The sequence below is a fragment of the Chaetodon trifascialis genome, chromosome 16, assembly GCF_039877785.1.
Source record: "Chaetodon trifascialis isolate fChaTrf1 chromosome 16, fChaTrf1.hap1, whole genome shotgun sequence".
Taxonomy (NCBI): Eukaryota; Metazoa; Chordata; class Actinopteri; order Chaetodontiformes; family Chaetodontidae; genus Chaetodon; species Chaetodon trifascialis.
In genome coordinates this window covers 16,885,685-16,912,833 of record NC_092071.1, presented here as the reverse complement: position 1 = coordinate 16,912,833, position 27,149 = coordinate 16,885,685, and the positions used below count along the sequence as shown (strand labels likewise).

General features: G+C 45.0%; 1 protein-coding gene across 3 annotated transcripts; it reads left to right on the top strand.

The window, feature by feature from the left end:
* The first annotated feature begins 1,316 nt into the window (after window positions 1-1,316).
* Window positions 1,317-26,190, top strand: ksr1a (kinase suppressor of ras 1a). Of its 3 annotated transcripts, XM_070982875.1 has the most exons (21): window positions 1,317-1,848; window positions 10,253-10,393; window positions 14,846-14,993; window positions 15,096-15,585; window positions 17,390-17,568; window positions 17,835-17,904; window positions 18,034-18,117; window positions 18,302-18,363; window positions 18,453-18,562; window positions 18,982-19,150; window positions 19,457-19,498; window positions 19,838-19,886; window positions 19,974-20,037; window positions 20,888-21,175; window positions 21,253-21,449; window positions 21,541-21,637; window positions 22,063-22,196; window positions 22,600-22,731; window positions 22,847-22,982; window positions 23,189-23,322; window positions 24,489-26,190. In XM_070982875.1, the coding sequence occupies exons 1-21, from the start codon at window positions 1,639-1,641 to the stop codon at window positions 24,493-24,495; spliced, it is 2,943 nt and encodes a 980-aa protein (XP_070838976.1). In that variant the 5' UTR covers window positions 1,317-1,638; the 3' UTR covers window positions 24,496-26,190. The 3 variants fall into 3 exon arrangements, with proteins under 3 accessions (XP_070838976.1, XP_070838979.1, XP_070838978.1); XM_070982878.1 differs by lacking the exon at window positions 19,457-19,498; XM_070982877.1 differs by lacking the exon at window positions 24,489-26,190 and having other exon boundaries at window positions 23,189-23,455.
* The last annotated feature ends 959 nt before the right edge of the window (window positions 26,191-27,149 follow it).

The following is a 27,149-nucleotide window of genomic DNA, read 5'->3' as shown; positions in this document are numbered from 1 at the left end:
GTACTGTTGCTTCATAGTTGTGGAAGCCTGCACCCTCCTCCCACCCCCATACATATGATATGTGCTGTCCTGATTTAAGGACGGTGCATATCTGTTAAGGTATGGTCTTGAAGTTGCAGGAAGTTCCATCGCTGTCGAGATTCATATCATACTTTTATATGGTTTTGGCTGCATGCTTTTCTTGCTGTTAGTGTGGAAATCAGACTGAGTGGGAGGATTAAGTGATCATTTTTAATTTGACCACCTCATTTGTAGTAACTCTTGAAACTTATGAGGAGTGTGATTATATGCACCAGACACTAAACTACTTTATGTACGATCAAATGCCCCCGTGCTCTCAAGGTGTACAGCATGCTTTCCACACCAGACATCCCATCGCCGTGAAAAGTGCACAGTCTGCATTTGAATGCAGACCGTGTACACTCAACTACATGCAAGTGGAATGTCAACTATGTGGATTTGGATTGGCGGGGTGGGGAGGGGGCTGCGCACTGATCACATATTGTGCCTCTGATAGAATACATAAAGAGCCTGCAGCCTGTTAATCATGATGCTAAAATGTCTATAGCACTGCTGTGGGCCTCATGGTACATCTCATTTGCTCAGCACAGAGGCTGCGAGTGAGGTGAAAGGTGGTGATTATTCCTGGGGCCCAAAGCTACGCCTGCATTGCCAGTCCTGCCTCTCCACACGACTGCGCAGTTGTGCTGTGGCGGTGTAGGAGAAACAAAAGCGATCTCGATCCCAGAATTCCTCACAGCACACCCATGAAGCACATTCTATCATATTACTTCACTGTATTTTTTTTAATCTGCTTTGTTGTCAGGAAATAGGTCTTTTCCAGGCCGGGCAGTTTGACCTGTTACAGCAGGAAACACCCAGGTGAAACTAATGTATGAATGATGACTCTTTTCTATTCAAGTGTCCCAGGAAAGCCTTGACAGCACAATACCAGGACCCTGAAACTGAAGCAGGGAATGAAAATCAGCCAAAAGGAATATTATTATTTTATTATTAACCCCTGTGCTTTTCCTGCTGTAGCATTTCAAAATGTGTTTATGAAAAAGGGCCTTTATCGGGGCCTAAATGGAATGCAGCCATTCTTAATGTTACACGTGCGTTTCCCGTCATTTCCTTCCTATAATAGCCTACTTTCCTTTAAAAGTCACTGTAGTATCTGTAGCTCCAAAACTACTACTGTTGCTCCTTCTCCGTTTTTGTGTGAGCACGCGCACGACAGGGAGGCGATGGAGCGTAACCTGCGTGACTTCATTTCCCAGATTGCACCGCGCCCCATGATGTTCCCAACAGCTGACAGACGGTGAAAGCCTCTGCCAGAGCTGTCGGTGGAAGAGAGTAGCCTCACGTCGGTAGCCAACAAGGACTGAAAAGACAAGCCGCGCACTGCTGGACTCTTCGCAGTCCGACTCGCCGTCGAGCATCGTGTTTTGATTAAAAAGAAAAAAAAAACATTCATATTTTGGTTTGCATCCTGACTTTTTTCCTGATCGGGAGCTGGGGACATTTGCTGTCAGCTAACTTCCACAATCGCTCGCTGCGTCGCAGGACCGCTGCATATGTTTTCTTTGAGCTTAACAGTTTGACTCCAGCCCTTCCAGCCGTGCCCAATGCTGAGGAATGGATAGCGTGTCTGCTAAAGGTGGGAAGATGGTCGAGAGTGATGAGCAGCCGAAGAGGGACAGTGGCGGTGGCGCAGCGATGGCCGCACTACATCAATGCGAACTCATCCAGAATATGATTGAAATCTCCATCTCCAGTTTACAGGGGCTTCGGACCAAATGCGCCGCGTCCAACGACCTCACACAGCAAGAGATCCGCACTTTAGAGGTAATGAGCTTTTCAGATATGTCCGAGCCGCGTCCTGCGATGGAAAGCGGTCTAGTCAAATTGCGGAGTCATGAAGCCCAAACGCTATGTCCGCCTCGTATAGACTCAGTATTGGCTGCAAGCGAGGCGCCCTGTCCCTGAGTGTCAGTGAGAACACTTTGTGGCTTATCACACACAACTGGATCGATGCATTTGAGATGAAGATGGCTCAAATCTGAAAATCTAAGCTTTGGGTTTCATTATGTCTCTAATACTCCGACATAGTCGAGACATGAGGGATGCCTGATCCAGTTATTTGTGTGACCTCTTTCTGTAGGTGGGAGTATTTGTCAGGAGCCCCTCGCATAGTTCCCAGCGCCGTGCTGTGCAGCCGAACACAGCCTGGCCTAATGGCACACATTCAGCCATCTAGATGCTGCTGTTCCTCATGTTTCCCGTGTTCTGTTCTCCGCACCGGGATTTGGAGTCCGCGCAGCAGCCGCGCGCTGACACAAAACGAAATGTACGACGTGTTCCATGTGCTGATCCGTCTCCCAGCCTCCCTGAGCAGGCAGGGTTAGCGGACGCGCCGCTTTTTCCGCATCTGGATGCAGATTCAGTTCAGTCGTGCAGGGATGACTTGACATTGCTTTGCGCAAGAGCCGTGGCTTTGTGAGGGCCTCAGCGTGTCCTGCTGTAGTAGGCAGTCATGCCTGGTAGCATGCAGCCATCAGCAAAGGATGCTCCCAGTATTCTCAACTTGTGTTAAAAAAAAATGGAAAATGCAATTTGCAAGTAGTTCATGTCATTTCAATTTCTGTTTTATCAATTAGAGTTTCCACTGTCTGAATTTGATAGTGGTGTTGATGCAGTCCTCTTTGTCAGGGTCACTTTTGTCTCAGGCCTGCATGCGTCCACCCGTGGCGTGTTTACAGTCACATATTGTTGTTGTAATATTCTCAGCTGCCAGACGACTGAAGGAATCATGTCATGGAAAGTCCAGCTTTGTGTTGTTAGTAACAATGCCATGAGGGGACAGCAGGCCCTGCATCTGCAGAGGAAGCCAATGGGAAGAGAGGGTTCATGTGGGGTATGAAAGGCCCATGTGGTGCATTAACATGAGTTGTGAAAAACAGTGGAATAGTACAGGGTTAATGTGCACTCGTAGGTGAATGTATCGTTGGTATAGGCTCCAGACATGCTGACACTCTGGAGATATGATAGATGGTAAATGTCTTTTCTGGCTCATGGTTTATTTAAGCGTTATACCTTGGATAAAAGGAATATTCACTCCTGATTGGCTTGAGGCTATCAATTATCCATGTCTGTTTTATTTCTGTATAACTGAACACCCCAAGAACAATTGTGCCGGTGGCCCTATAAACCAATGTTCCAGAAAGCTCCGAGCATTTAGTTTCATCCTCGTAGAGACGCAACAGCCCGGCTGAACTGGTTTTCAGGTGACCTTCAGAATGGTCAAGAATCGCGGCTGACGGAGAAAGCAGCCTTTTAAAGCAACTTACAGTTCATCTGTAATCTTGTTACTGTCTGCCACAGCAGGCCAGGTAGCAAGCCGCTATGTGTTTGTAGGTGTGATGTAGTTTTTGTATCAAGGTATGCAGGAAAAACGAGAGAGAGAGAGCTTAGAACAAGGGAGAGATGACCAAGCTGTTCTGTGTTTTTTAGGTTTTTATCCATTTTCATAATATTAATGTCTACAGAATCATTTGGTAGCTCCTCAGCCGGCTGGCAGGCATCAGGTGCAAGTTGGCAGGCTTCTGTGTGGGAACAAATTTTCACAGGCTCAAGCAAAGAAGCCCGGTATTAAATGAAAAATTCAAAGTATTAGCTGAAATGGAAACCAGACCAGATCAGCCTGCGTGCTTGTAGTTGTCCATTTTAGCCCCCCCACTCCTTCTGCACAACCAGTGTGAGTGGTTTTGCTGAACGTAGCATGTTGTCACGTCTCGAAACGGTTAAAAACACAGCCTGCTTGAATAGTTCACCCAAACAAATGTGAAGGCATGTTCACAGCCCGTCCGGTCCCACATGCCTTCAACCCCTCGTCGTCCGCTGTCATGCGTACCTCGTCGCTGCGTGGAACAGGACGTGATCTGGTAGAGTACTTCCTGAGGTGCGCTGTCTCATAGGTGCGTTTTGCACTGGCATTGTTCTACATGACAATGGGCAGGCCATGCCGGTCACACGTGTTTCTTGAGGGCTATTAAAACGGCTCTGAGGTCTCTTTCCTGTGGTAAGAGGCCATTACAAGGGGGGAATCTCTAAAAGTCAGAAGTGCAAAGAGAGGGTCCGGTTACCTCGAGTTAGCTTTGCTGATTTGTGGTTTGGCAAGGTTCAGTATCCTTCTCTGTCGGGCCTCGAGGATCTCAACAGCTTTGTTTTGCTGCATTGGAAACAGGTACTGTAGATACTTTCTGGTTATGGTCTTAATGATATATTTACTTACATTTCATCTCATCTGATTGTAGCTTTACATTTGTCGCAATAGTCAAAGAGTTTCTGTTTAGCTGTTAGTTCAGAGTGCAGCTACTCAGCCTAGCCTTACCTCACATTACAGAGCATGTACCCCATACTTAAAGCTGTTTCAAATGTTTCAAAGGCTAAAATGAGATGACAACATTTTGATCAAATCATGAGCAGCAGTGTCTGTGGTCAAGTCCAAACTTTTAGGAACTTCCTTTGGACAGATTTCTTTCTGTTGGTCTGATTATGCACCGGTGGAACAAGTCAAACTCTTCTCTGCTGTAGCACGCTTTGCTATTATTCACTGTTTTTCTCATGTTATTCTTTCTCATTTTCTTGCCTGCCTCTTGTGTGCCATAGATACTAGATTCTTTCAAACCGCCTTCCTGTCGCTGAAACAAGGGAAGAAGTCACAACTATTTAAACAAATAATTGGAGGTAAAGGAAGCAAAGACAGTCGTGCAAATGACCGCTGAAACTTATCCAGCTTCAAAGATCTAACCTGTTACTACAGTTGCTGTCTGTTGACCCACATTTCCTCCCTTTTAAAACCCATATTAAGTTTTAAACTGAAGTTGTACAAACGTGGTCTTTGATCAGTCTGTACATAATGTTCAAGTACAGAGTCAAACACTCATCATCATTGCCAAGAAACCTGGTCTCAGCGTCTTACATCAGTCTGTGAAGTGGAGCCGGCACGGCATGGGGTGCCGTCTTGATCAGCAGTCTTACTTCCTATGTCTTTACTGGCACACCATTTTGAAACCGCATCTTGCCATAAGTGTGCACTTTCACTTCTTGCTTTAGCCCTCTTTGAGATTTCACTTGCCAAATGCCTCAAGTGTTTAAAGTCAGCAGATTGTGGAGTTAATCGTAGATTTAGGCTGAGTCTATAGATCACGGTGTCAAATTTCAGCCAATATGTCAAGATGCTGGGTTTCAGACAGGCAGCAGACATCTCTAAAACGCCTCTCGGCTGTGTCTAAACCTTGACCCATTCATGTGAGAGGGGGCGCAATATCTTGAGATTCTACCAAGCATGCTGGCCTGCAACTCCCGTGTGTGTCCAGGTGATTGCCGCCCTGTAGCAGGAAGTAGCCACACATGATGGAAGCGTTAAGCCACTTGAATTCCTCTGATGATTTCGAGGGAACTGCGTGAGGTCAGAGCTGTCACACTTGTGGTGCAAACGGGCATCATGGCCACATTGCGCTGGAGTGCCATCAAGAGAGGCTTGAACTCACTTTATACTCTCATTGAGAGAGCTTTATTATTCCACTTGAACTGCGTGTTTTTTCTGCCTTGCCAGTGAGAGGATAATGATACTGGCCTCTCAAATGGAGTGCTAACTGGTACTTCACTTTTCACATGTTAATCCCACTCAGCCTGGTCTCTGCCTCTCGTGCTGTGTGTGTGTGTTACCTCTGCTGTACCTCTACTTTTACTTTATGGTGTCTGCGCTGCTTTGAAACCACGATGAAGACACATGAAAACATGAAGTCAAAACATCCTGTAAACAGTAGAACTTAAGCGTTTCGCTCATGTGCTGTGTTTTAACCTCAAGCAAGCGTCAAATGCTGCCAGTTATGAACTCGCTGGTATGAATCCTCACATGAAAGCAGCTCTCCTCTTTTAATATCTGCTCTCAGTCATGATCAGCGAACGGCAAAGCGTCACTGTGTTTTGTCTCCTCATGGTGTTGGAGAGAGTTTGCTGTGCGCTCGTGGTGCGAGCTGTTGTGGCTGCATCTATATTTAGACATCTTTCTTCCTACGCATTTTCAGGGTTGGTTGTTAAATAAGAAAATCAAATGACGCGCAAAGAGCCTGTGCAAGAGGGGAGAGCAGAGAGGAAAGGGGAGGGGAGAATCAAAGCCAATCCGCTGGGCCGCTTCTTATGACATGACAACCGCTGTGTGTGTGTGTGTGTGTGTGTGTGTGTGTGTGTGTGTGTGGGAGGCCGAGGAGAAGACAATGGAGAATGTTGCTTACGCGAGGTATAGAGGAAACACAACTCCAGTGACTGTAGCAATGCTGACCCTGTCTCTGCGCCCCCCTCTTCAGTATGAGTGGTGTAGTCAATAAGAATGGACTGCATGGTGTGGAAATCAGGATGAGCAGTGTAGGCTGGCCTTAATCTATTCTTAAACTGACTCAGGATGAGATGCATTACGTCCTGTAATTTTGAGGTCTGCTGTGCTTCTTTTGTGGGAAGGGGGGGGATTTGCTTGCCCCAGCTCCAAATTATAAGGAAGTTAGCATGGCATGCCCAGTTGTAAATGGTTAAGATTGCTGTGTGTTGTAGCTATATATATCAGCAGTGTGCTTGAATTAGGGTGAAGCGTGTCCTTGTGTTTGAACTTTTTTGTTTACTCATTTTCAGCTTTCATAAAATGTGTTTATCGGCCAATATTAACTGCAGCTGCACCAAGAAGTGCTACTTTTGTATATGTTTGGACATATATAAGATCTGGTGTCAGACACATCACAGTGTAAGCCTAAACTAGGCCAAGGCTGTGTGTGCGTGTGTGTAGGCTGTAGGCCGAGGCATAGGCTAACCTTGCAAAGCTTTACCGCAGACAGTTGGAGGCCACTCTGTCACCTCCTCACCCCCCACCCCCACCCCCCACCCCCCCGCCCAGTGTAGGGGTCAACTTGCACTGCTGGTAACAATGATGGAGGAGGGGCAGCAGGCCATTGTCTGGGACCGTCAACCATGCACGTTCAGCCTACCGCAAACATCCATGTGACCTGACATCTGCATAACTAGCTCTGCCCGGCTCCATTGTGTTTTTGTCTTTTGACATTTTCATCGTTTTTTTTTTTTTTTTTTCTGCCTAGATAAAATTGTGCAGCAGCCATAAAACATCGGCGCGCTCATCACGGTTTACTTGCGTCACCCTGTAGAAAATGTGTCCTTGAAAGCGATATTAAAATTAGCTGTAAATTTGCATTATCTTCCAGCTCTAGTGCTACTGTTGCTACTGTCACATTCCATTTTGACTGTGACGCTGACTGGAGCTGCCACATGCAAACACAGAGGAGACTACAGGGTAAAACAAAAAAAAAAAAACTAAAGGCCCCCTGCTCTCCTGTCACTATGTTCCCAGTGGTGGTATATTGTGTACAGGTTTGGTTTCCTCCGATCCCAGAATTTGCATGGACGTAGTAGAAGTGCTTCAGTGGTCTCACTGCGCCTGCTCTCGCCACAAGAAATGTGTGCTTTTTTAGTCCAGGAGAAATAAACTGACCTTCCTGAGCAAATATCACTTTCTGGGACAGAGCGCTGTTGCTCGGCTCTCAGATGGGCCGTGCTATCCTTGGCAGGTGCGCCAAAGTGGCTGTGTCAGCAAGAGCCTCGAGAAAACAATTGGAGCGGTGGGATCCGCTCCCCAAGTCTGCTGTGTCAGGCAGGCCGCTGCTGGGACTCCTCGGCCCGCCCTGGTGGCTGACACGCTGGCTGTCACTCATCTCCTCACAGCATTCGGCCGTTGCCATGGTGTAGTTTAGCTCTGCTGACAGGTGGGCTCTGACGCCATTTCTCCTCTCCTCTCCCCCCTCTGCGCCTCCTCCCACCTCCAGGCCACACGTCAAATGCTGCTTTCTCCGCTCTGCACCAAAAATAATTTGCACGGGGCCTGTCATTATCTTTGGGTTTGTTGATGTGGCTGACTGTGCTCACACCACAAACACACACATCACTGATATCAGTGAGGGATTTGGGGACTTGTGTAATCCCATCCACCTTGTTTATTTAGGACGATAATGGGTAAAGTGAATGCTCTGCGCGTTAGCGGAGATAAAAACGGCAGTGACGTGTCGTGGCTGTTACACTTGCGGTCCTGTGGAGGCACACAGTGACATTTGTATGTTGAGATGTGTTGTGTCTGCGCTCTGTGTTTCACATGTGTGGGAAAATCCCACTGAAATGTTGCTGACGACTCAGAAGAGGGGTTGCTAGGTAACCTGACGTCACAGCACTGCACTGGTGTATAGGGAGGTAAAGCTGGAGGCTAGCTCATTAGCCACATCGAGTGAAGGCCTCTTACTGCTGGCCATGCTGGTCCAGACCTCCAGAAACACTGAATTGAGACACCTGAAGAGAGCACAGGCTCTGCAATTCAGAATTTGTGGAGGGTTAGATTTGAACTTGGTCTCGCTAAGCCTCCCATCTTCTTTGGTATACATGTAGCCCAGCTCCAATGTCTGGCTGGGCTGCCTGTCTCTCACCTCCACCCACAGATGGAGCTGCTCTTACTGGCTGGGCTCTTAGGTCAAATGCATGCAACTAAGAGGGGGTGCAAACTGGCAGACGTTTTGGACACCACTTTGACTTTTTATTCTGTGCTTACTTTTTAAGATTTTTTTGTAGGTATTGACATGTGAAGCCTGAAAGTTAGCGTTTTTTTATGGACCAATCAGCTTTTATGACAGGGCCCTTGCTTTTAAGTTCTGAAAACATCACATTTTATTAGCTTGCGTTCAATAATGTATGCTGTATTATTATTTTATAATGCTCTCAGTGCAACTGATAATTGATGAGTAAAAAGCTGCAGTCGGAGTCGACACTGAGAGCATTTACCTCCGTTCCAACCTCTTTCTCTCTCCTCTTTCATCTCCCTGGCCCAGAGTGGAGATGCCTTTGTTAGCTGCCTTTTTACATCCCAAGGCCACACTTTCTGAGAGCAGCGTGGCGGTATGAGTTTTTCTGTCTGCTTGGCGAGTGGATGTGTCAGGGAGAAAGCTGAATGAGCAGAGAAAGACACGCGCTCCTCATTGTTGCTCAGGCACTCGAGAGGTGCGCGGCGGGTCGAGAGCCGGCTGGTGTTGCACGGCTCATCTGAAGGTGCTGCCTGTTGTAATGGACTCTAACAGATAGACGGCGAGATAAGGAGACACACTATACGGCTGCGCCGAGCTGCACAACGCGGGCCGCTGCAAACCAATACCACGGTGTTCATTGTAATACTTGCTCACAGGACCACTGCACTTGACATTGGCTCGGAAAGCTTATATGTTGTTGGTTATTTGAGTGTTTTGAGTTGGCTTTGGCTTTTCAAGGGTTTGGGATGTTTTGGTGGTGTTAACTGATGCGCCCCACGTGATGAGACACTACAGCAAAGGTCTTCACCAGAGCTTTAGTCATTAATGGGCTGATTAGTAGATGCAAGCATCAAGAGGAAGACCGGGGGTGCTGTGCATCAGTAAGCCATGTTGAAAGGACGAGCAGGCGAGCTTTTCTTCTTCTCCTCTTCATTCACTCCCTTGCTTCAAGGTGGAGACATTGTACAAGCTAGCAAGTCTGTACCACGTTTTCCATGAGCTGGTCATGAAAAGACAGCGCAGCAGCTCTGAAACTAACAGGGAAATTGACTGGTGGTATGTTCACTTTCTCCCAGCTTGATGTCACAAAGCTGATTCCCTTGCTCCAAACACACTTGGTTGCTATTCCAGCCCCGCAGATGCTCTCATTAGATGATCAGCTCATTGTTCCTCTGTATGATAATAGCTGTTTATATCTAATTAACTGCCTTATGCACTGGGGGCACTGTGAAATTGGGTTAAACAAACACTGGAATCGTTAGCGCAGGTACATTGAGCTCAGGATGGAAAAGCGATGGGAGTGTGGAGGTATTTCCTCTGTCAGGTTAACCCTTATTGCATTGATGGAAAAATACATAGTAGTTCGTGTCATCTGAGGTGGTGAACGCATGACGGACTTTGCTCCATCCAAGGTCACTGTTGTTCAAGTAGTAACTGCGTTATTGCTCCAAAGGATGATTTATTATGTGTGGTATCGCAATAACAATAAAACACACGTACTGCCAACACAGAGGTGTGACTCTTCAGTGAAGTCCCACTCCTTAGCTCCAAGCACGCTGCGAGTCTCCCCTCTAACCCGCCCCTCCCATCTGCGCTGTGTTCTCTGTTGCTCCCTGCAGGTGAAGCTGACGAAATACATCTGTAAACAGCTGCAGTGCAAGCAGAAAGTGCCAGAGACAGAGAGGCCCGAGGCCCTGGACAGCTACCCACACCTACGAGACTGGCTACGCACCGTCAACCTGCGACCGGAGCTCATCGAGGTAGGTCACGTTGCGTCTCCCTCTCCCGCTGGCCCGGATTACTGTGTTTGTGTCATATTTATGTGGATTCAGCGTGTGTGCTCAGCGCCCGCTCACATGTGCATGAGGAATACTTGACCGGTGACCATCAAAATGTCTTTCCAAAAGAGAAGCTCTGTCATTTTTATGATCATGATGTTTAAGCTGCAAAGAGTCGCAACAAATCTGAACTTGACCTGATTTTTTTTTTTTTTTGGGAGGGGGCGCAAAGCTTTTTATCTATAGTTTTTCATGGCAATATATAAAAGCATGTTTCATGGGACTAAGCTGGAAGAGAGTGACTGCCTGCTATCACTCAAGCAAGATTAGCATGTCCTTCATTAGACAAACTCCTCATGGTTGCCAGAAATCTAGCTCCCAACCTGCTGCCATTTATATCTTTGTGCCATGTCGATGAAACTGGAAAGTTCCTTTTATACAAGCGTGTGAGGAATTTCTCCACAATAACTGTCAGCTCACATATCATCAAGAAAGGTCTTTGCTTGGATTCATTTGGTGTGATGAATGCAGCAGCATCTGCAGTGTTTTTTCAACTTATAGGTATTGACACAGAGTGGTTATATTAGTTTTTTATAATAACTGTGACCATGCTGCAGACCTAGCACAGCCTTTTGCAGTATAAAAATAAAGTAGAGGTGCAGCAGCACAGTTATATTAAGCAGACCAGCAGCTAATAAGCACAACATCACCTCTTGTCAATAGGTTGTAGAGGAAGTAGCGACAGTCAATCTGAAAATGGTGTGATGAATGCAGCAGCATTAATGTGCACCGTGGCAGCAGTGGAAGAGGTGACCTTCAGATTAACAGCCTGAGGAGGTCAATAATAGGTTCAACATGTGTTGCTCCCTGAGCAGAACACAGAGTCCCCACCAGTTAATCTGACCTCTGGTGTCTTGTGGAGGAGCGGGGGCCCTAACAGAGAGATTCCCAGCAGAAACAACTCTTCATCAATACAGTTGTTTTCTAATTAAACACTAAAAAAGAGGCCACTTTTGATCATGAGGAAACTCCCATGGCTGTGTGCGCTTATCTTATCATTGTGCTTTTTATTTATCTTTTTCTAATTTATGAGCAGCCGCTTTGAGATCCGTTCGTATTATTACGTTGTGCTAAATACAAAAGCAGCAGCAGTTTACCCTTTTTCCACCAAATTAGCTCTGCTTCTTGAACCAGTTCCGTCCAGGATTCTTGGAACCTCGGTGCTATCTAGCCAACCAGCCCGCGTTTCCTCCAGTGTTGAGCGGAACTATTGTAATCAAGGATGCGTCATGAGCGGAGGGCGTTGCACAGCGCACAAAGGAAGTAAACAGTAGTCACAAGATGGCGGATCGCATTGATTACCTGCAAGCTTTTGTCCCATTGTTACAGATATGCGTTTTTATGTAAAAAAACAGGCATTATTGATGATAACATGTAGGCACAAGACAAATTCTCCATCCTCTCTCTCCAACCTGTAGACTATGACGCGCCCGCCAATGTCATTTAAAGCAAGGAAAACCTGTTATTTTAGTTTGGATCTAGCTGGAAATCAACTTTTTAGGTTCCAACCCAGTTTATTTTTGCTCCAAATGGTTCAAAACTAGCTGCGCAAACCAGACCAGAACATGTTGGTGGAGAAGGTTAAAGTGCTGTTCATTGACTAACACCAGCACCCACAAGCTGGCTGCTTACTGGCTCCTGACAAAAATGAATCAAATGCATTAATTTCCTTATTTTGCAGCTTTAGTGCAATCCTCCTTCCACCACATGCTTTGCTTGTCACATTTTAGTGTTATTTCCCCTCCTTCCACCGACTCTCCTTCCTGTGCTGCTGTAAACTGTTCTAATCCCTCTCATCTTCTGTGTGTTTTTCTTCTTCTTGTCTGTTTGTCTTTGCTTTCAAAGCCGTACTGTAACCTGCTTATTTTACACGTTTCTGCCCTTGTTATTCTTTAATATGCCCCAAGTTTTGTGCGCGCTTTGTTTTCCGTTTCACCGCCTTGTTCCAGATCTGCTTATTTGTCTTGCGTGGACGGTTTAGTCATATCTGTCATGCTCAGTGCTCTGTTTGCTTTGCCGTTTCAGCCTCGCCACTTTCCCTTCGAGAAAGTTTCACTGCTCATTTGTATATCTTGTACACCAACGGGGGATTTCCCAAAACATGTCGAGCCGTCATAGCGTAACGATGACCCATTTAGATCAAATATTGTTAGATTGAGATTTCTACATCGCATCTCCTCTCTCCACACTTTGAGGGCTGAAGAGATTACAGCGACTGTATTCAGTATTTAATTTCCTAACCCGCTGTCGAACCTCTCTGCTCCGTTGCTGCCACTGACACTGAGGTATTGCATAATGTTATACAAGCATGTGGAAGCCATGTTGGCAAGCTTCTTAAATGATCACGTGTGTGTCTCTCTGTGAACTAATTAATTTTGTCTGTGGCTAAACTAAATAGCCTTATCTTGATTAACCCAGGCTCACTACAAGGAAAAGGTTACCAGAGCATCTCGAGCCAAGAAGTTTGTGTGCGTGTTCTAAAATGCCAATTGCTAATATATTATACATATTTACTGAAATTTACGTGACTTAATATGTAGATTCAACAGCAAAATCCTTTTTATTGCTTTGTATAGTTACTGACCAGTAACACTGTATCAAGGCGGCTGCAGCACAGCAAGCATGTGTGCAAGCTATGCTGTTCATGATGCTAAAATTGTCATGTTATTAGAGTGAGTAGGTGGGAGGGGAGCTGAGGGCCCAGAGCCACTTTAGAATATCACGTCACTCACCCTCGCTGCTGTGTGTCAGTACGTGTGTGTGTATCTGTCTCTGTCTGGGTGCGTGTGTGTGTGTGTAAACGCTTCATTTTGCTTACAGTGTACACATGAGTGTGGGAGACTGCCCTAGTTTTCTGATCAGTGTTTGCCCTCTCAGAGCAAGGGTTTAACCTGACTGATAAGCAATTGCGTACTTCCCATGTCAAAAAAACATCCTTAACTCGCTGGACTATCTCCTATTTCCTCCCGCGGTCCGTGTGTTTGTGCTGTCGCTTTGCCTCCTGTCCCACTAACTGCACATTAAATAATCAGGCCTGTAGGTCTGTAGCCACAGAGCTTTAGTTTCAGCTTAGATTTAAGATTTAACTTGACTGTATAATGTCATCAAAATCTGCTGCAGACGGTTAACCGCAGTATATGAGCATAGATGGTGAACTTGCTGCACAGGGGATCACGGGCAGGTTTGCTGCTAATGTAGCTAACAAGCGCCGAGGCTTGTTTTATTAAGCTAACCTCGCTGTTGATTTAAGCACTCTTTCACTGTCTGCTAGTTTAAAAACCTCTTCCAGTACCACTCTGCTCTGTCTCAGCAGTGTTGCGTTCGTCCGTCTGTTCATTGTGTGATGAAATAGATGATTGACGTTATAATGTCCAGTTTGACAAGCTGTCATAATGCATAATGAGGACCTGTAACGTCTCAGTTTGAAATAGGTATATACGTATTTGCAAATATGCGCACACACATTCACATACACACACACACGCAGGTTGCAGTGTATTCAGTCCTCGCAGCCATGCATCTGACTTCTCTAATGTGTAGCCTACCCATGCTAGCCAGTCTGCCTCCCACTCTGATTTTGCCCTACCAATGGAATCCTCTGCCTGTACAATGTTGCGATATGTGTATCCTCTCTGCATTTTACATGCCTTTCTTCTTCCTGTGCGCTGCTGTCTAAGGCTGCACTTCATTGCATAGATGTGTTAGATGTGAACCTGAATGAACATGGCCGCCTCTCCAGCAGTCGAATATAAAAGCATTGACTGGTTGACCGCTGCAGATTTTGGGCCCATCTATAGTTTTCACTCCTATCTACTGATACATGCATAAAATCATGTCTGTAGTGCTTTATAATCTGCACTTATCTTCCAGATAAGCGGAAGAAGTGCTATGTGAAACGCCCCAAACAAACAGGATTACACTGGTTTCCAGGAACAGTGCAAGTCAGAGGTTGCATGACCCATTTAGTACCCTGCCATGCTGCCCTTTTAATGCAGTTGCAGCCTCCCACAGGCCATGATGTTGAGACCGCAGTTGTTACAGCAGAAGTTTTTTTATTGATGTTCTGAGTGTCTTTGCTTTCTCCTGTGCCACAGATGTTGTCAGTTTTATTATGGCCACATTAATGCTGTTAAGTATTAGATACAGGAGAAGGTTAATATGCATCTTGTTTCTGAATATTTAGAAAATAATCATCCTGATTTCTTTGTATACACTAAAACTAACTAAACTTAGTTTCCTAACCTGCTGAGTGGTTTCCTTGTTGCAGAGCTTCCCACTGTTCCATCACGTGTATTGCTTGTTTTTTTTGCTCATTCTTGTATAGTTTTTGAGTCCTCACCCTCACCTCTTTTTCTTGGGATTGCTCCTCTGCAGGCGGTAGAAGCAAAGTTGTCCCTGGATGCCTTACTGCAGATGACAGGTGCTCAGGTGAGGGATACAATGCGAAGACTCGGGTCCAGTTCAGAAGAATGTGCCAGGCTCAGTGCTGCCCTCTCCTGTCTGAAGAGTGCCACTGAATCAGGTATGTGTTTGCTGGGTGGGAGCCTCTATGATCAGATGCGTCACATTGTATTCACCCCAGGCTTTCTGCTGGTGGTGACTGTGCGTGTTGTCTGCTGTCCAGGAGGTGAATTGAGGGAAGATGGCAGTCCATGGCTGTCTGAGCCCACAAGGAGGGACAGTGGCTCTCTACTGACCGCAGACCAGCTAACCAACCTGGGGACTCCACTCCGCCCGCACAGTCCCTCGCCTCTCGCCCGCCCATCCACCATCCAGTCCACCCCATCCACCCCCTGCAGTACCTTCCCTCATCCCCGTTCAGGCTCGGTGTCAGCAGTGCCCACGCCTGAGCCACTGGCATCATATGTCCACGGCGAAAGCCCTCTCACAGATCCATTCCCGATGTCCTTAGCTCGCGCGGCTCGGCTCCACGGACACACTTCCACCCCACCCATCACTCCGCCCTCAAAGAGGCGTCACCGACTGAAGCCCCCCTGCACCCCTCCGCCTCCATCCCGTAAAGTGCTGCATCTGCTTCCCAACATCACCCTGACGCGCAGCAAAAGCCACGAGTCCCAGCTGGGCAACCGCATCGAGGACCCACCCACCAACAAGTAGGTGCTCGGTTTGCTGTTCCACAACTCACTCGTCAATAGCCTTTTCCATAAGTAGGTCAGATTTGAACTAATGGGAATCCACAGATCACATTAGAATCGGACCAGGTTTCCACTTTCCACTGTGTTAGCGTAGGGCGTTGGGAAATGTGGGGAAAATGCTGTGAGAGGTGAGCTACGATATATTATAGCTAGGAAGCATTTGATGCTTTCAGTGTCTTTGCAGTTCCTAACTATATTATGCAGGCTGATTTATGAATTAAGCCTGATTTTGAGGTCTCATTTACTGTTCACATCTCAATTTCTTTGTTCTTGATTTAATGACTGTTATGAATCCGGAATTAATGTACATTTTTACAACACAAATACCCCTTTCAGATCTAAACCATTTGCTTACTTTACTTTCTTAATTTATTTTTGCAGATTGTTTATTCAGAGGTTGGCAGTTCCATTGCTAATAGATGAGGGAATGCGATTTATTCCCACTGACATACAGTTAGTCTGTGTAAGGGTTAGCCATTCAAACTGATTCAGCCATCAGCTGATTCACACAATGTGAATTGATTTTGATAAAGAATTATTAATCATATGTGATTTATCAACAAAACTGGCAACAAAACATTATGTAGTCACGACTTGAGAAGTTAGTTTTAGTTAGTTTTTCCTGTTTCATATCATTATCAAGTCAAGAAAAAGCTTGACAGTTGGAAAAACTACTTCATACACTGCGTTAGCCAGACCTGTATACATGACGAATTGTATTTGTTATAATGCGCAGAGGTCAATATTCATATATACGTGGCCAGATTCCTTCAGCACTGCAAAACTAGACAGTTAACCTGTAAAATGTCCACACCCAGTGGAGAAATGTAGAGAATAACTTGCAGGTGCTGTAGTCTAACACACACACACAAAAAACGCATGATCATGGCGGTGTTACAGTAATTGGGTTACTCTGCGGCCTTATGTTTCTTATCACTCACTGATGAGAACAGTTGCTGGTGCAGTTTGCAGGGCAGAAGCAGAGCTTTGCGTGGATACACTCACATGTGTTCTCTTTCCCTCTTTCACATCCTTTCACATCCTGTTGCTCCTTTGCTCTGACTGTGTGAGTGCAGCTAATCCCTGCACAGATTCCCAGAGATTATGACTCATGTCAAAACAGGAAGTATTTCCTAGGACTAATGCTCAGAGGTGGCAAGACACACACAGTCTCTCTCTCTCTCTCTCTCTCTCTCTCTCTCTCATTTCTGTCTCTCTTCCTCTATTGTGATTGGATGCACATACACAAACAAGCCGCATTTTTATCCACAATATCCTGTCTGTTTATAGAAAGCTTTACTAAAAAAAAAAAAAAAAAACTAAACAGGGCTGATATGGATCCAATGCATCTAACGCACACACACACACGATTCTGCTCATTTATCCTGGCTTCGTACTCACGTTCGGTACATTATAACAGGAATCTGAAAACGGGTCACAGCTCTGATCGCTGACTGAACCGAACTCAAGATGAAATGAAACAGATGGATTGTTTTTCCAGCCATGATTGCTCACGTGCATGTGTGCATGTGTGTGTGCAAACCACAGAACTGGCACTGCTTAGCGATTCAGTCCTTGTGACTTCAGTCTGAGTGTTAAGTATGTCACCCTGGCTACCCATGCCAATGCTATTTAGGTGTTCCAACGTGCCTCTCTCTAGTCCTTACATAACCGGCCATACATCATTGCGTTCAAGAAATACTGCTGGATCTCAGTTTGTTTGGACCTACTGGTACTCCAGTTTTGCTTTCCCTCTCTCTAGGTGTGTTAAAAAGAACAAGTTGCTCCTGAATATGCAAGTCAACGGGAATGGATGTGAGGACTCGCCTTCTCGTTACCCCGTCATGTCTGCGCGCACCCCTGGAGTCCCCCCCACCACCACAGCATCTTACACCCTGCCTGGCACGCCAACCCTTCTGGAAGAGCACAGCACCATTAAGAGTGGGTCATGTATGCGTTTTTATTTCTGCTGATTGTGGGAATATCCATGTTTAACATGTCAAAGATAGTCTGTTTTAGATTGAATGTTTAGCCAATTTAAGATGTCATTTGTGGGAGGGAATCACATCTCAAATGCACTTTGTTATGTGCTCACTTTTTTATGTGATTAGCCACTGGGGGTCACTTCATGAGATCAGCATAGCCCAGTCCTCCCCTTGATCTTTCTCCACCTCTCTCCACCCTTCCTCCTCTTTCTCCGTGGCTAGATAACGTAGCAGTGCATCGCAGCTCCCCACAAGCAGTGAGGAGGGACATTGGCCTAGCAGTCACACACAGGTAGGTTCCACTCAGTATATCGTATCCTGTCACCGTAAAAATAAATTTGTTATCAATGAAATAACAAATTAACTACTAATAATAGCTCAGCAGTAAAATAATACAACCTTTTTTGTGTGTGTTATGTAGGTTTTCAACCAAGTCCTGGCTGTCCCAGACGTGCCAGGTGTGCCAGAAGAACATGATGTTTGGGGTGAAGTGCAAACACTGTCGGTGAGTTGAGCACTTTCTCTTTCAAAGAATTTTTGTCATTGACTGAGGCTGTAGAACAATAGCACATTAGTACACAGAATAAAGACACACAGGGCAGAAAATTTGGAAATGGTAGCGCAGGAATACTCATACATGAATATTCATCAGTACCGGGTCTCTCATATGCTGCCTGCTGTCTGTGCAGGTTAAAGTGCCACAATAAATGCACAAAGGAAGCCCCATCCTGCAGAATCTCCTTTCTACCAAGTAAGCTTTGTTTTAATCCTCAGTCGTGCAGTTGAGGGACGCCATGTGTTTTGCATATACATTGTGGACGTTTTCTTTATCTCTTCTAGTCGCCAAAATTCGGAGGACTGAGTCTGTTCCGTCCGATATAAACAACCCTGTGGACCGGCCGCCAGAAGCACCGCAGTTTGGCACACTACCAAAGGCCATTACAAAAAAGGTAAAAAAAAAAAAAAGTCCCGCATTACAATGCAAAGTGTCACTTTATGTAGCAAACAACAGTGCAATGACATCTTGATTCAATGACATTACATTAATAGAGTTTGTTTCTGGTACCAAAGGATTTGTACATATGGAAAGTAAGACATTGGTTCCTGTAGCACAGATTCTACATGTGTTCCACAGAGAAAATGCAAATAATTCTGAGTGATTTTTTTCCATCAGCTTTTCAGTCTTTTCTCCATCCAAAGCAATCCTTACTTCTGCCAAAAGACAATCTAGAAGCAGACTTTTCTGAAAATCGCTGCTACAATGTAAAATGAAAGTTATAGCTGTAGCAGTCATCTCTAAATATAATATGACTCTTATCTATCAAATACTAGTAATTAGTCTCATTTGCATCCATCCCTGTCTCACCAGGATCATCCTCCAGTGCTGAACCAGCTGGACTCCAGCAGCAATCCGTCCTCCACCACCTCATCCACACCTTCCTCCCCAGCGCCGTTCCAGCAGAGCAACCCGCCGAGCGCCACTCCTCCACCCAACCCCTCGCCCAAAGGCCATCGGGACAGCCGCTTCAACTTCCCAGGTAAGCCTCACAGAGGCCTGGATACACAAATACGCACACATAGAGCCAGATGCTGTAACCCGACCAAGAAAGTACACACACATACTGTACATACTGAAACATGCATGCTAGCATTCAACTCCTGATTTCTATTTAATAGTATGAGCAACAAGCACTCTTCTCTCTCTATATATATGACATTAACACTGAGGAACAACTGTGCTTTTTACTAAATTCTGTTACTAAACTCTGTTAATTCAGAGCTTCTCTAACCAAAGATCTCTCTCCCTGCCATGCTTGTCGGTCTTTCCTCCGTTTTTGCAAAAGCTGCCTGTTACTTTCAGCATAGACAGCAGTTTATCTTCCCTGGTGAGTTGATGGGTCCAAAGCGTCATGCTGCATTGTCATTCTCCCATCGTTGCTCCACTCTCCAAACCTTCAAACCTTCCCTGCTCTGCATGTTTGCTTTCAGGGTTGTAGCCTTTACAGTAGACAACTCTCACTGTGTGCCAGCACTGGGATTGCATGTTGACATGAAATGGCTTTTTGACACCATCTGCTGGTGGTAATGGGGAATTGCATGAACAATTATTGAACAATTATTTTATGTATGTGGTGGGTCATGAGGTTTGCTAAAGGATGGGGGGGGTACAAGAGGGATAGAATTATGGCTCCTCTCGTTCATTCTTAAACCATTTTCCTCTGCAGATGTCTCCAGTCCTGCTCATTTGCACCCCGATGTCCTCCAAGACACTGTGTAAGGCATTTATATTAACCCCAATAATATGAATTATGTAATTTTTGTGGGATTTTACCCCTCTGATATTGATTCTCTGTGTCACAGCAGTGAGATAGAGCAATCTGCAGATGACATACATGCTGAGCTGGTAGAAGATGAAGATGAAGAGGTAATGTTGCAACATGTTGTGTGTGCAGTCTAGAAAGTGCACTTCGGTTAAGGTTTTACTGTCAGCATAATGAGATTTTTCACATTCTGGTCAGTTTGTGGAGGCTGTTGTCATCCATCAAAGGAAGCACAGGGATGTCAAAAGAAATAAAATGTCTGAAAGACCCAGATGTCATTACTGAGTGATAATGAGCGTAAACAACCATGGGAAGCACCGGACTGGTGACAAGAGATGCAAAAATAGTCTGTTAACCTTAGATGAAGCTGAAAATGGTGACGTTGACCCAGATCATCACGACAGAGGAACACCTGAATGCGTGTTTGTTATGGCACCAAAAATCAGCTGTCAAAGCAGAGACACGTGGGTCAAACTCATTTATCTCAAGCTGTGTTAAATAAAAGGGCAGCTCTGTCATATTTATTGGAGGACATCAGGTCATTTCTTTAGTGGGTACTGTAATAAGATGATATCAATTTTTTCATGTCATTAAAATACCCAGAATGCAGGTTTTGTGTAAATGATCTCAGCGTGACATTAACCAAAAACAATAGCTCCTCTGACATTTCTTTATTTGAACCAGGTTGCCCTGTTTGGCTGTGTTGATATTGGAGTGTCATGTTATTTATTTAACCAGGAGAGTCTTGCTGACATGAAAATAGCAGTACAATTTACAGCTGACACAGCAAGCAAAACAGAATATCTTGAAGAGCAATAGCACAGTTTCCATTTGACTGCTTCATAAGATTAAATATAGAACCATTCAGTGATGCAGATGCATTATATCCAGTTTCCCTGATTTTACTATTCATATGCACAGTGGACTAACAAAGCCATTACCACACTCTCGCAGGACGGAGAGGAGGAAATTGAGGTTGAAGATGAAGACCCCGAGGCGGAGGAGGACAACGAGGAAGACGAGGAGGAGAATGAGGACGACGGGGAAGATGAGGATGACGAGGAGGACATTAGGATGAACGTGGGCTCAGACGGCGAGTGCGACGAGCTGGATGATCTGCCCAGCTCTCGGGGAAACCAGTGGAAGGGCCCCATCTCCCGCAAGGCGAGTCAGACCAGCGTCTACTTGCAGGAGTGGGACATCCCCTTCGAGCAGCTGGACCTCGGAGAGCTCATAGGAAAGGTGAGGCGTCTGACCTAGACGTTTGTTCGTGTATGGATCAGATTCCGAAAAGGTGCTGAAGTTGTGTGTTCACGCAGGGCCGCTGGGGCAAAGTGCACAAGGGCCGGTGGCATGGCGAGGTGGCGATCCGGCTTCTTGAGATTGACGGGAACAATCAGGACCATCTGAAGCTCTTTAAAAAGGAGGTGATGAACTACAGGCAGACCAGGCACGAGAACGTGGTCCTCTTCATGGGCGCCTGCATGGCTCCGCCCCACCTCGCCATCATCACCAGGTGAGAGCAGAAACATCCAACACACCTCCAAAGTGATTTCAACCTGGAATTCATCATCAGGGTAACCTTTTTCTTCTCTCTCCCCCCACAGTTTCTGTAAAGGGAGGACACTGTATTCAGTTGTTAGAGACACTAAAAACACTCTGGATATTAATAAGACAAGACAAATCGCTCAGGAGATTGTAAAGGTAATTTCATCTTTTTATATCTGTTCGAAGCTCCAAGTCCAAACCACAACTGACGTTACCAACCCTGTAGATGCATGCTGGGAAATATTTTCATCACACGAAATCTCGAAGCCATAGATATTAAATATATTCTTGGAGTATATTTCATTTTCATTCTTGCCAGTGCAGTCCGATTCTTAATGTGCATGGTAGCTGCATGAAAAGCCAATGCTGTGGCAGAAAGGCTGGAATAGTCCGTAACAAATGAGAGATCAATGAAAAGCACTATTAAGAGTAAAACCTTGGAAAACACACACAAACAAGATGTTCAGTGTGCACTTTTGAAAGGTTGAAAATGGCAGCAGGTGCAGCTCAAACACACACATCCCTGTCTGAATTAACATGACATCAGTTGATGAACTGTCGCTGTTTGTCTTCCGCTGCAGGGAATGGGCTATCTGCACGCCAAAGGCATCGTTCACAAAGACCTGAAGTCAAAGAACGTTTTTCATGATACCAATAAAGTCGTGATCACAGACTTCGGGCTGTTTGGGATCTCTGGAGTTGTCCAGGAGGGGAGGTAAGAAATGTGGCTCAAGAGGCCTTAAAAGCACAACCTCAGCTGAAGTGCTGTTCACACTGCACTGCTGTTAGCTGGGGAGGTCCAGTCATTTGTAATAATTGCTGAGTTCCACAGTGGCTGCAGGCCTGCAGGCATCTCCCTTATCAGCCAGTGTTGCTGAAGTCTCCTGATAGTAAAATCTGAATAAAACGCTTGTTCTTGAAGTGCATTCTGAATACACAACTTGCTAATTTTGTTCATCCTGTGTGTCGCTTCACGAATGACTGTTTTGCACACAGGAGTTGGAGATGGATTTAGTTAATGCATTTTCCACTCTAGTTAATACATTTTTCCACTCAGATTTTCCACTCCATTTGATCAGTTACTGAAAACTGTGTATCTTTTTTTTTCTTTTGTCCAGGCGTGAGAACAAACTAAAACTTCCACATGGATGGATTTGTTATCTCGCACCAGAGATTGTGCGCAGGATGAGCCCAGGTAACAATGAGGACCGCCTCCCTTTTTCCACCTCAGCAGATGTGTACGCCTTTGGGTAAGTTCTGCACACTCACACATTTAGTTAACTTAGTTTAAGCCCTGGAGACCTTCTGTTCTGTTGGAGTTCACAGTTTGACATAATAATCATTTTTTTGCTCCCCCCCTTTAAGCACCATTTGGTATGAGCTTCAAGCTAGGGACTGGCCAATCACCAACCAGCCGGTGGAAGCTACCATCTGGCAGGTGGGGAGCGGAGAGGGCATAAAGAAGGTCTTGGCGGAGATCAGCCTTGGCAAGGAGGTCACTGTGAGTTGAAACCGATGCACAACCGTGTCAGTCATTCAGAAAAGCACATGTTTATCCTGCTCGTATGAGAGTGGTAAATAATCAACCATGCTCTAGTGATGCGGAAATATTGCAAAACTTTTTAGATCGATGTAATTCATAGTTCAGCGAGTGCATGACTCGGCGCTTCTCCAGGTGCACTGACTCAAAGTGGTCTGTCATCTCAGGAGATCCTGTCCGCCTGCTGGGCGTACGACCTGAGAGAGAGGCCGACCTTCACCCAGCTGGCTGACATGCTGGAGAAGCTGCCAAAACTCAACCGCAGGCTTTCCCACCCCGGACACTTCTGGAAGTCTGCAGAGTAGGTATCCAGAAGGGAAGGACGATGTGAAGACACTGGACATGAGAAACAGAAAGAAAAGATCCCTCTGTTCTGATTGCGGTTCCCTGTGGTACAATGGCTTGTAGTGTTTTCAGCCTTTGGGGTAGGGTTGTGGTTAGATAGTCTTATTAATAGATTAGATGCTTAAATTGATAGATTTTGAAAGTATGACATTAAATTGAAGGGTTTGATAATATCATTGCACATGACCCAAATGCTCGATCGCGGCACAGCGTTTCTCAGCTCTGCTGTTGCTTGCTGAAATGTGAACTTTGTGGTTTTTGGATGTGAAATGTAAAGTTTAATTTATTAATTGTCCGACAACACTCTCGACAGTTGTTTCAGGACAGAGATGGCACATTCATGACTGTCGCTGTCTTACACGTGCAGAATTTTCTGATGCCATGAGCACCATCAGACTGTTGCAGTGTGATTAGATAGTTTATTGCCTTTTGCTGTTACTTAAATGAGGCACAGATAAGGACTGAAGACAGATCCACACAGATATATTCCATTTGTGTTCATTTCCTTCTTCATTTAGAACTTTCTGAGTTCCTCTCTCACATGTTGTCATCTCCACTGGTATGTGGTAATCCTGTCCATGTCATCCTCTTTTCACCCAGACCAGCTTTTCCACTTCCTGCCGTCACACAGCATTGACACATACATGACATCATTCCAGCTCTGCTCTCTCACTCCACGTTTCCCACTTGTTTTCTGCTTCTCATTTATGATTTCCTTTTTCACAAATATCCATCGTGCTTGCTCCAAGACGACACAGAGCCATTTTATTTCCTCTGTAACCCCAGCAGTGAGGGGCTTCACCGTCACGCCTGTTTAGTTAAATGCTGGTTTTGTTTAGCTGGATGATGGGAGAGATGCAAGCATGTTTTCTTTCAAAGAAAACAGTAAAGAAGTCTTCTTGGTCATAAAATGGCCAAATGGACCTTGAAATAATTTCCTGATTGAACTCACGCAGCCTGACCTTTTTTTTTTAATGTAGCGAGTATCCTTTAACTAATCTGTATATGTAATATCTTGCTTCTTTCCAAATTATGCTTTCTTCACTGTTACACTTTCACTAACCGTCTAACGTTTGTTTTCTTTTGCTCTCTTCTCTCTTCTTTTTCTCTTTTCTAATCTAGGTTGTAGCAGTCACTCTGAATCATAAGCAATGCAAAACAAAGCCTGGGTCTGCCTTGCATGCTCCTGTATCCTTAACTCTTACAGGATTGATCAAAGCATTGCCTCTGCCTGAAACAGACACTGCTTCCACTAATCCACAGTCTGATCTTCCATGTCTAACCGATGCGTTTTCTTGTTGGGAGGAGAGGATCGGAGGGTGGGGGAGGACGCAGCTGTCGTCCTGCACGCTTTCCCTCCGTTCGTCCGACATCTCTTTGCCTTCCTCTTGGTTTTGTTCTGTAATGTCGTTCGGGACTCTGAGGCTTGTGAATAACTGGCTTGTGGTGTCTGTGCTGAGACTGACTGGTGTGCTGTGGTCTGTGCCTGCTGATGGCTGCCCCGTCCTCAGCCTGCTCACCTTCTCCGTGCTGCTGTGATCTGGTTGTTCTCGCCGGGGCCTTGACCACACAGCCCTTTTTTCTTTCTGAAACACACACACACACGCACACACAGAAACCCACTGCTGGACAAAAATGGACCCTGTTACCAAATGGACCACTTCATCTATCTATGTTTTCCCTGAGGGGTTGACACGCGTTTGACAGGCTGCTTGAGTGATGTTCTCAAACCAACTGCCTCTCCTCTCCGCTCCTCTTTCAGTTTTAAACGTTTGTGTGACGGCATGTGCTGAGATGGTCACCAGCCCATGTCCAGGCACAATATGCACTTTGTCATCAGGAGAAAAAAAAAAAGTAATCATGAACTCTTTTTGTTGTTGTTGTTTAGTTTGGTTTTGAATAGTCATTTTTGCAGTGTTTTCATTTTTCTTCAGGAGGGTCTCAGAGACAGGGTGATATGCTCACTTGTATGTTGTCTTTTTGGAGTATTACCTGGTAAATTCACTGTTTATTGGATGCATATGAACACAGGACACTGATGAAGACTCGTTTATGCTAAACGGCAGTTGTGAAATGAAAAGAAGCAGGTGAACTATTCCCATCATCATACACAATCCACATGGGAATAGAATAATGCTGGCTATTTATGATTAAAGACCTTTTAATAACTGTCCATCCATTGAAGTGTAAAGTGCACCTTATCAGAATATGAGTTACTTAGAAAGATCCTTCTTTCAAGAAGTTGAGTGATTTCATTCTCTGCGCAAAAAAGAAGAAGAAAAGAAATCAGGAACCTGGCGCAAAAGTGTCCTATATCTTCCTAAAACATTACCTCTTGTGCGCGCTTGTGTATACCGTTTGTGGTTGCTCGCTTCAGTTGGCGTGCTTGTATTTATGTGTTGTGTGTGGGTGCACGTGTGACTGAGTGAGCGTACTGTGCTGAATATGTCGGGTTGGTTCTCGTGAAAGACTGCAGTAAATGTTGTGTTGCAAATCCAATGGTATGTAATGTACATACATTATTTAATGTATAGCAAATGAACCTGATTCTTCTAATATTTGTATAAACATTTTCTATGTAAAATACATCACGACATTTTTTGAATAGGTACTGCTATGGCTATTACAGATGTGTATATATATTTATATTTTTTTCATGTATAAAATACTGTATAAAAGCTGTACAATTTTTTTAGAATGGGCCAATACATGTTTTTTTATGTTGGTGTAAAAATTCATATTTTTGTATTGCATGTGACTACCATTCTGTACACGCAGTTTCTGTTTTCATCCATGGAAGACAATAAAATGAAGCTTGTCATGTAACAACAATGTGAACACTGTTATTTCACCGTTGAAATGCAGTTTGACTTCCTACCAGTATGAGGCTATAGTATAATTAAGAAATCTTAGACTAACTTTAGATACAAGCTAAATGGTACATTCAGCTTTGGGTTGTTGGATTTTATACTGAGCGTGTGCAGGATATAAAAACAAATGATGCACATAAAAAGAAGCATGAGCTTGTACAGAGGTTTCGGTTTTCTAGAAATGGAAAAGAAAATGCAGACTAGCGTAAGCAGTGTTATAAGATATGCAAACATAAGGAATTTTGGTGAGTTGATGTGCCTTTATCCAAGAAATCAAATTTAAATAGTGATTCTAAGCCAGAGTTGTTAAATGGAACAGAAATGGGAGGCACATGTGGATCCAAAGCATACTTTTATTTACGACAAAAACATTTTACAAACCGGTCAATGGAAGCACTTACAGACAGGTGGCCAACTGAAGGAGGAACCTAAATAAATCAGTGGTGAAACATAACTAATGCAGATGGTTCCACGCAGGTGCGCCACGTGGTGCAATTAAGCAATTAACATCCAATCGTGCTCTGCGGCAGGTATAAGAGTGCTGAGCAGGCCCAGCTGATTCTGATTTTATATCAAGATGGCGGGAGGAAAAGATTTAAGTGGCTTTGAAAAACGGTTCATTGTTGGGGCATGGATGACAGGAGCTTCAGTCTCAGAGACTGCTCGATGTGTTTCAGCTGGAGCAGTGACGTCTGCATTTAGATCTGTGGGAAAGACACCAGTTAGTAGGTCAATAGACATTTCAAACAGGAATTGTGGTCAACAGAACACATTTGATGACCACAATTGTTGTGGGATATGTAAGGAAAAAGCAGGTCCTCCTCAGGTGACTGAGGTGCAGGACATGATCAGACCGAGTCAGCAGGATCAGGCAGCCAACAATTACACAGAGAGTGGTATTATAGTAGGGCAG

What these genes read in the sequence shown, in the direction of transcription:
- ksr1a (XM_070982875.1), top strand. Translation starts at nt 1,639, where the DNA reads ATGGATAGCGTGTCTGCTAAAGGTGGGAAGATGGTCGAGAGTGATGAG. An exon ending in AGAGCACAGCACCATTAAGA is followed by an intron (nt 17,569 to 17,834) that starts GTGGGTCATGTA and finishes CTCCGTGGCTAG; the next exon opens with ATAACGTAGCAGTGCATCGC. An exon ending in GCCTTGGCAAGGAGGTCACT is followed by an intron (nt 22,983 to 23,188) that starts GTGAGTTGAAAC and finishes CTGTCATCTCAG; the next exon opens with GAGATCCTGTCCGCCTGCTG.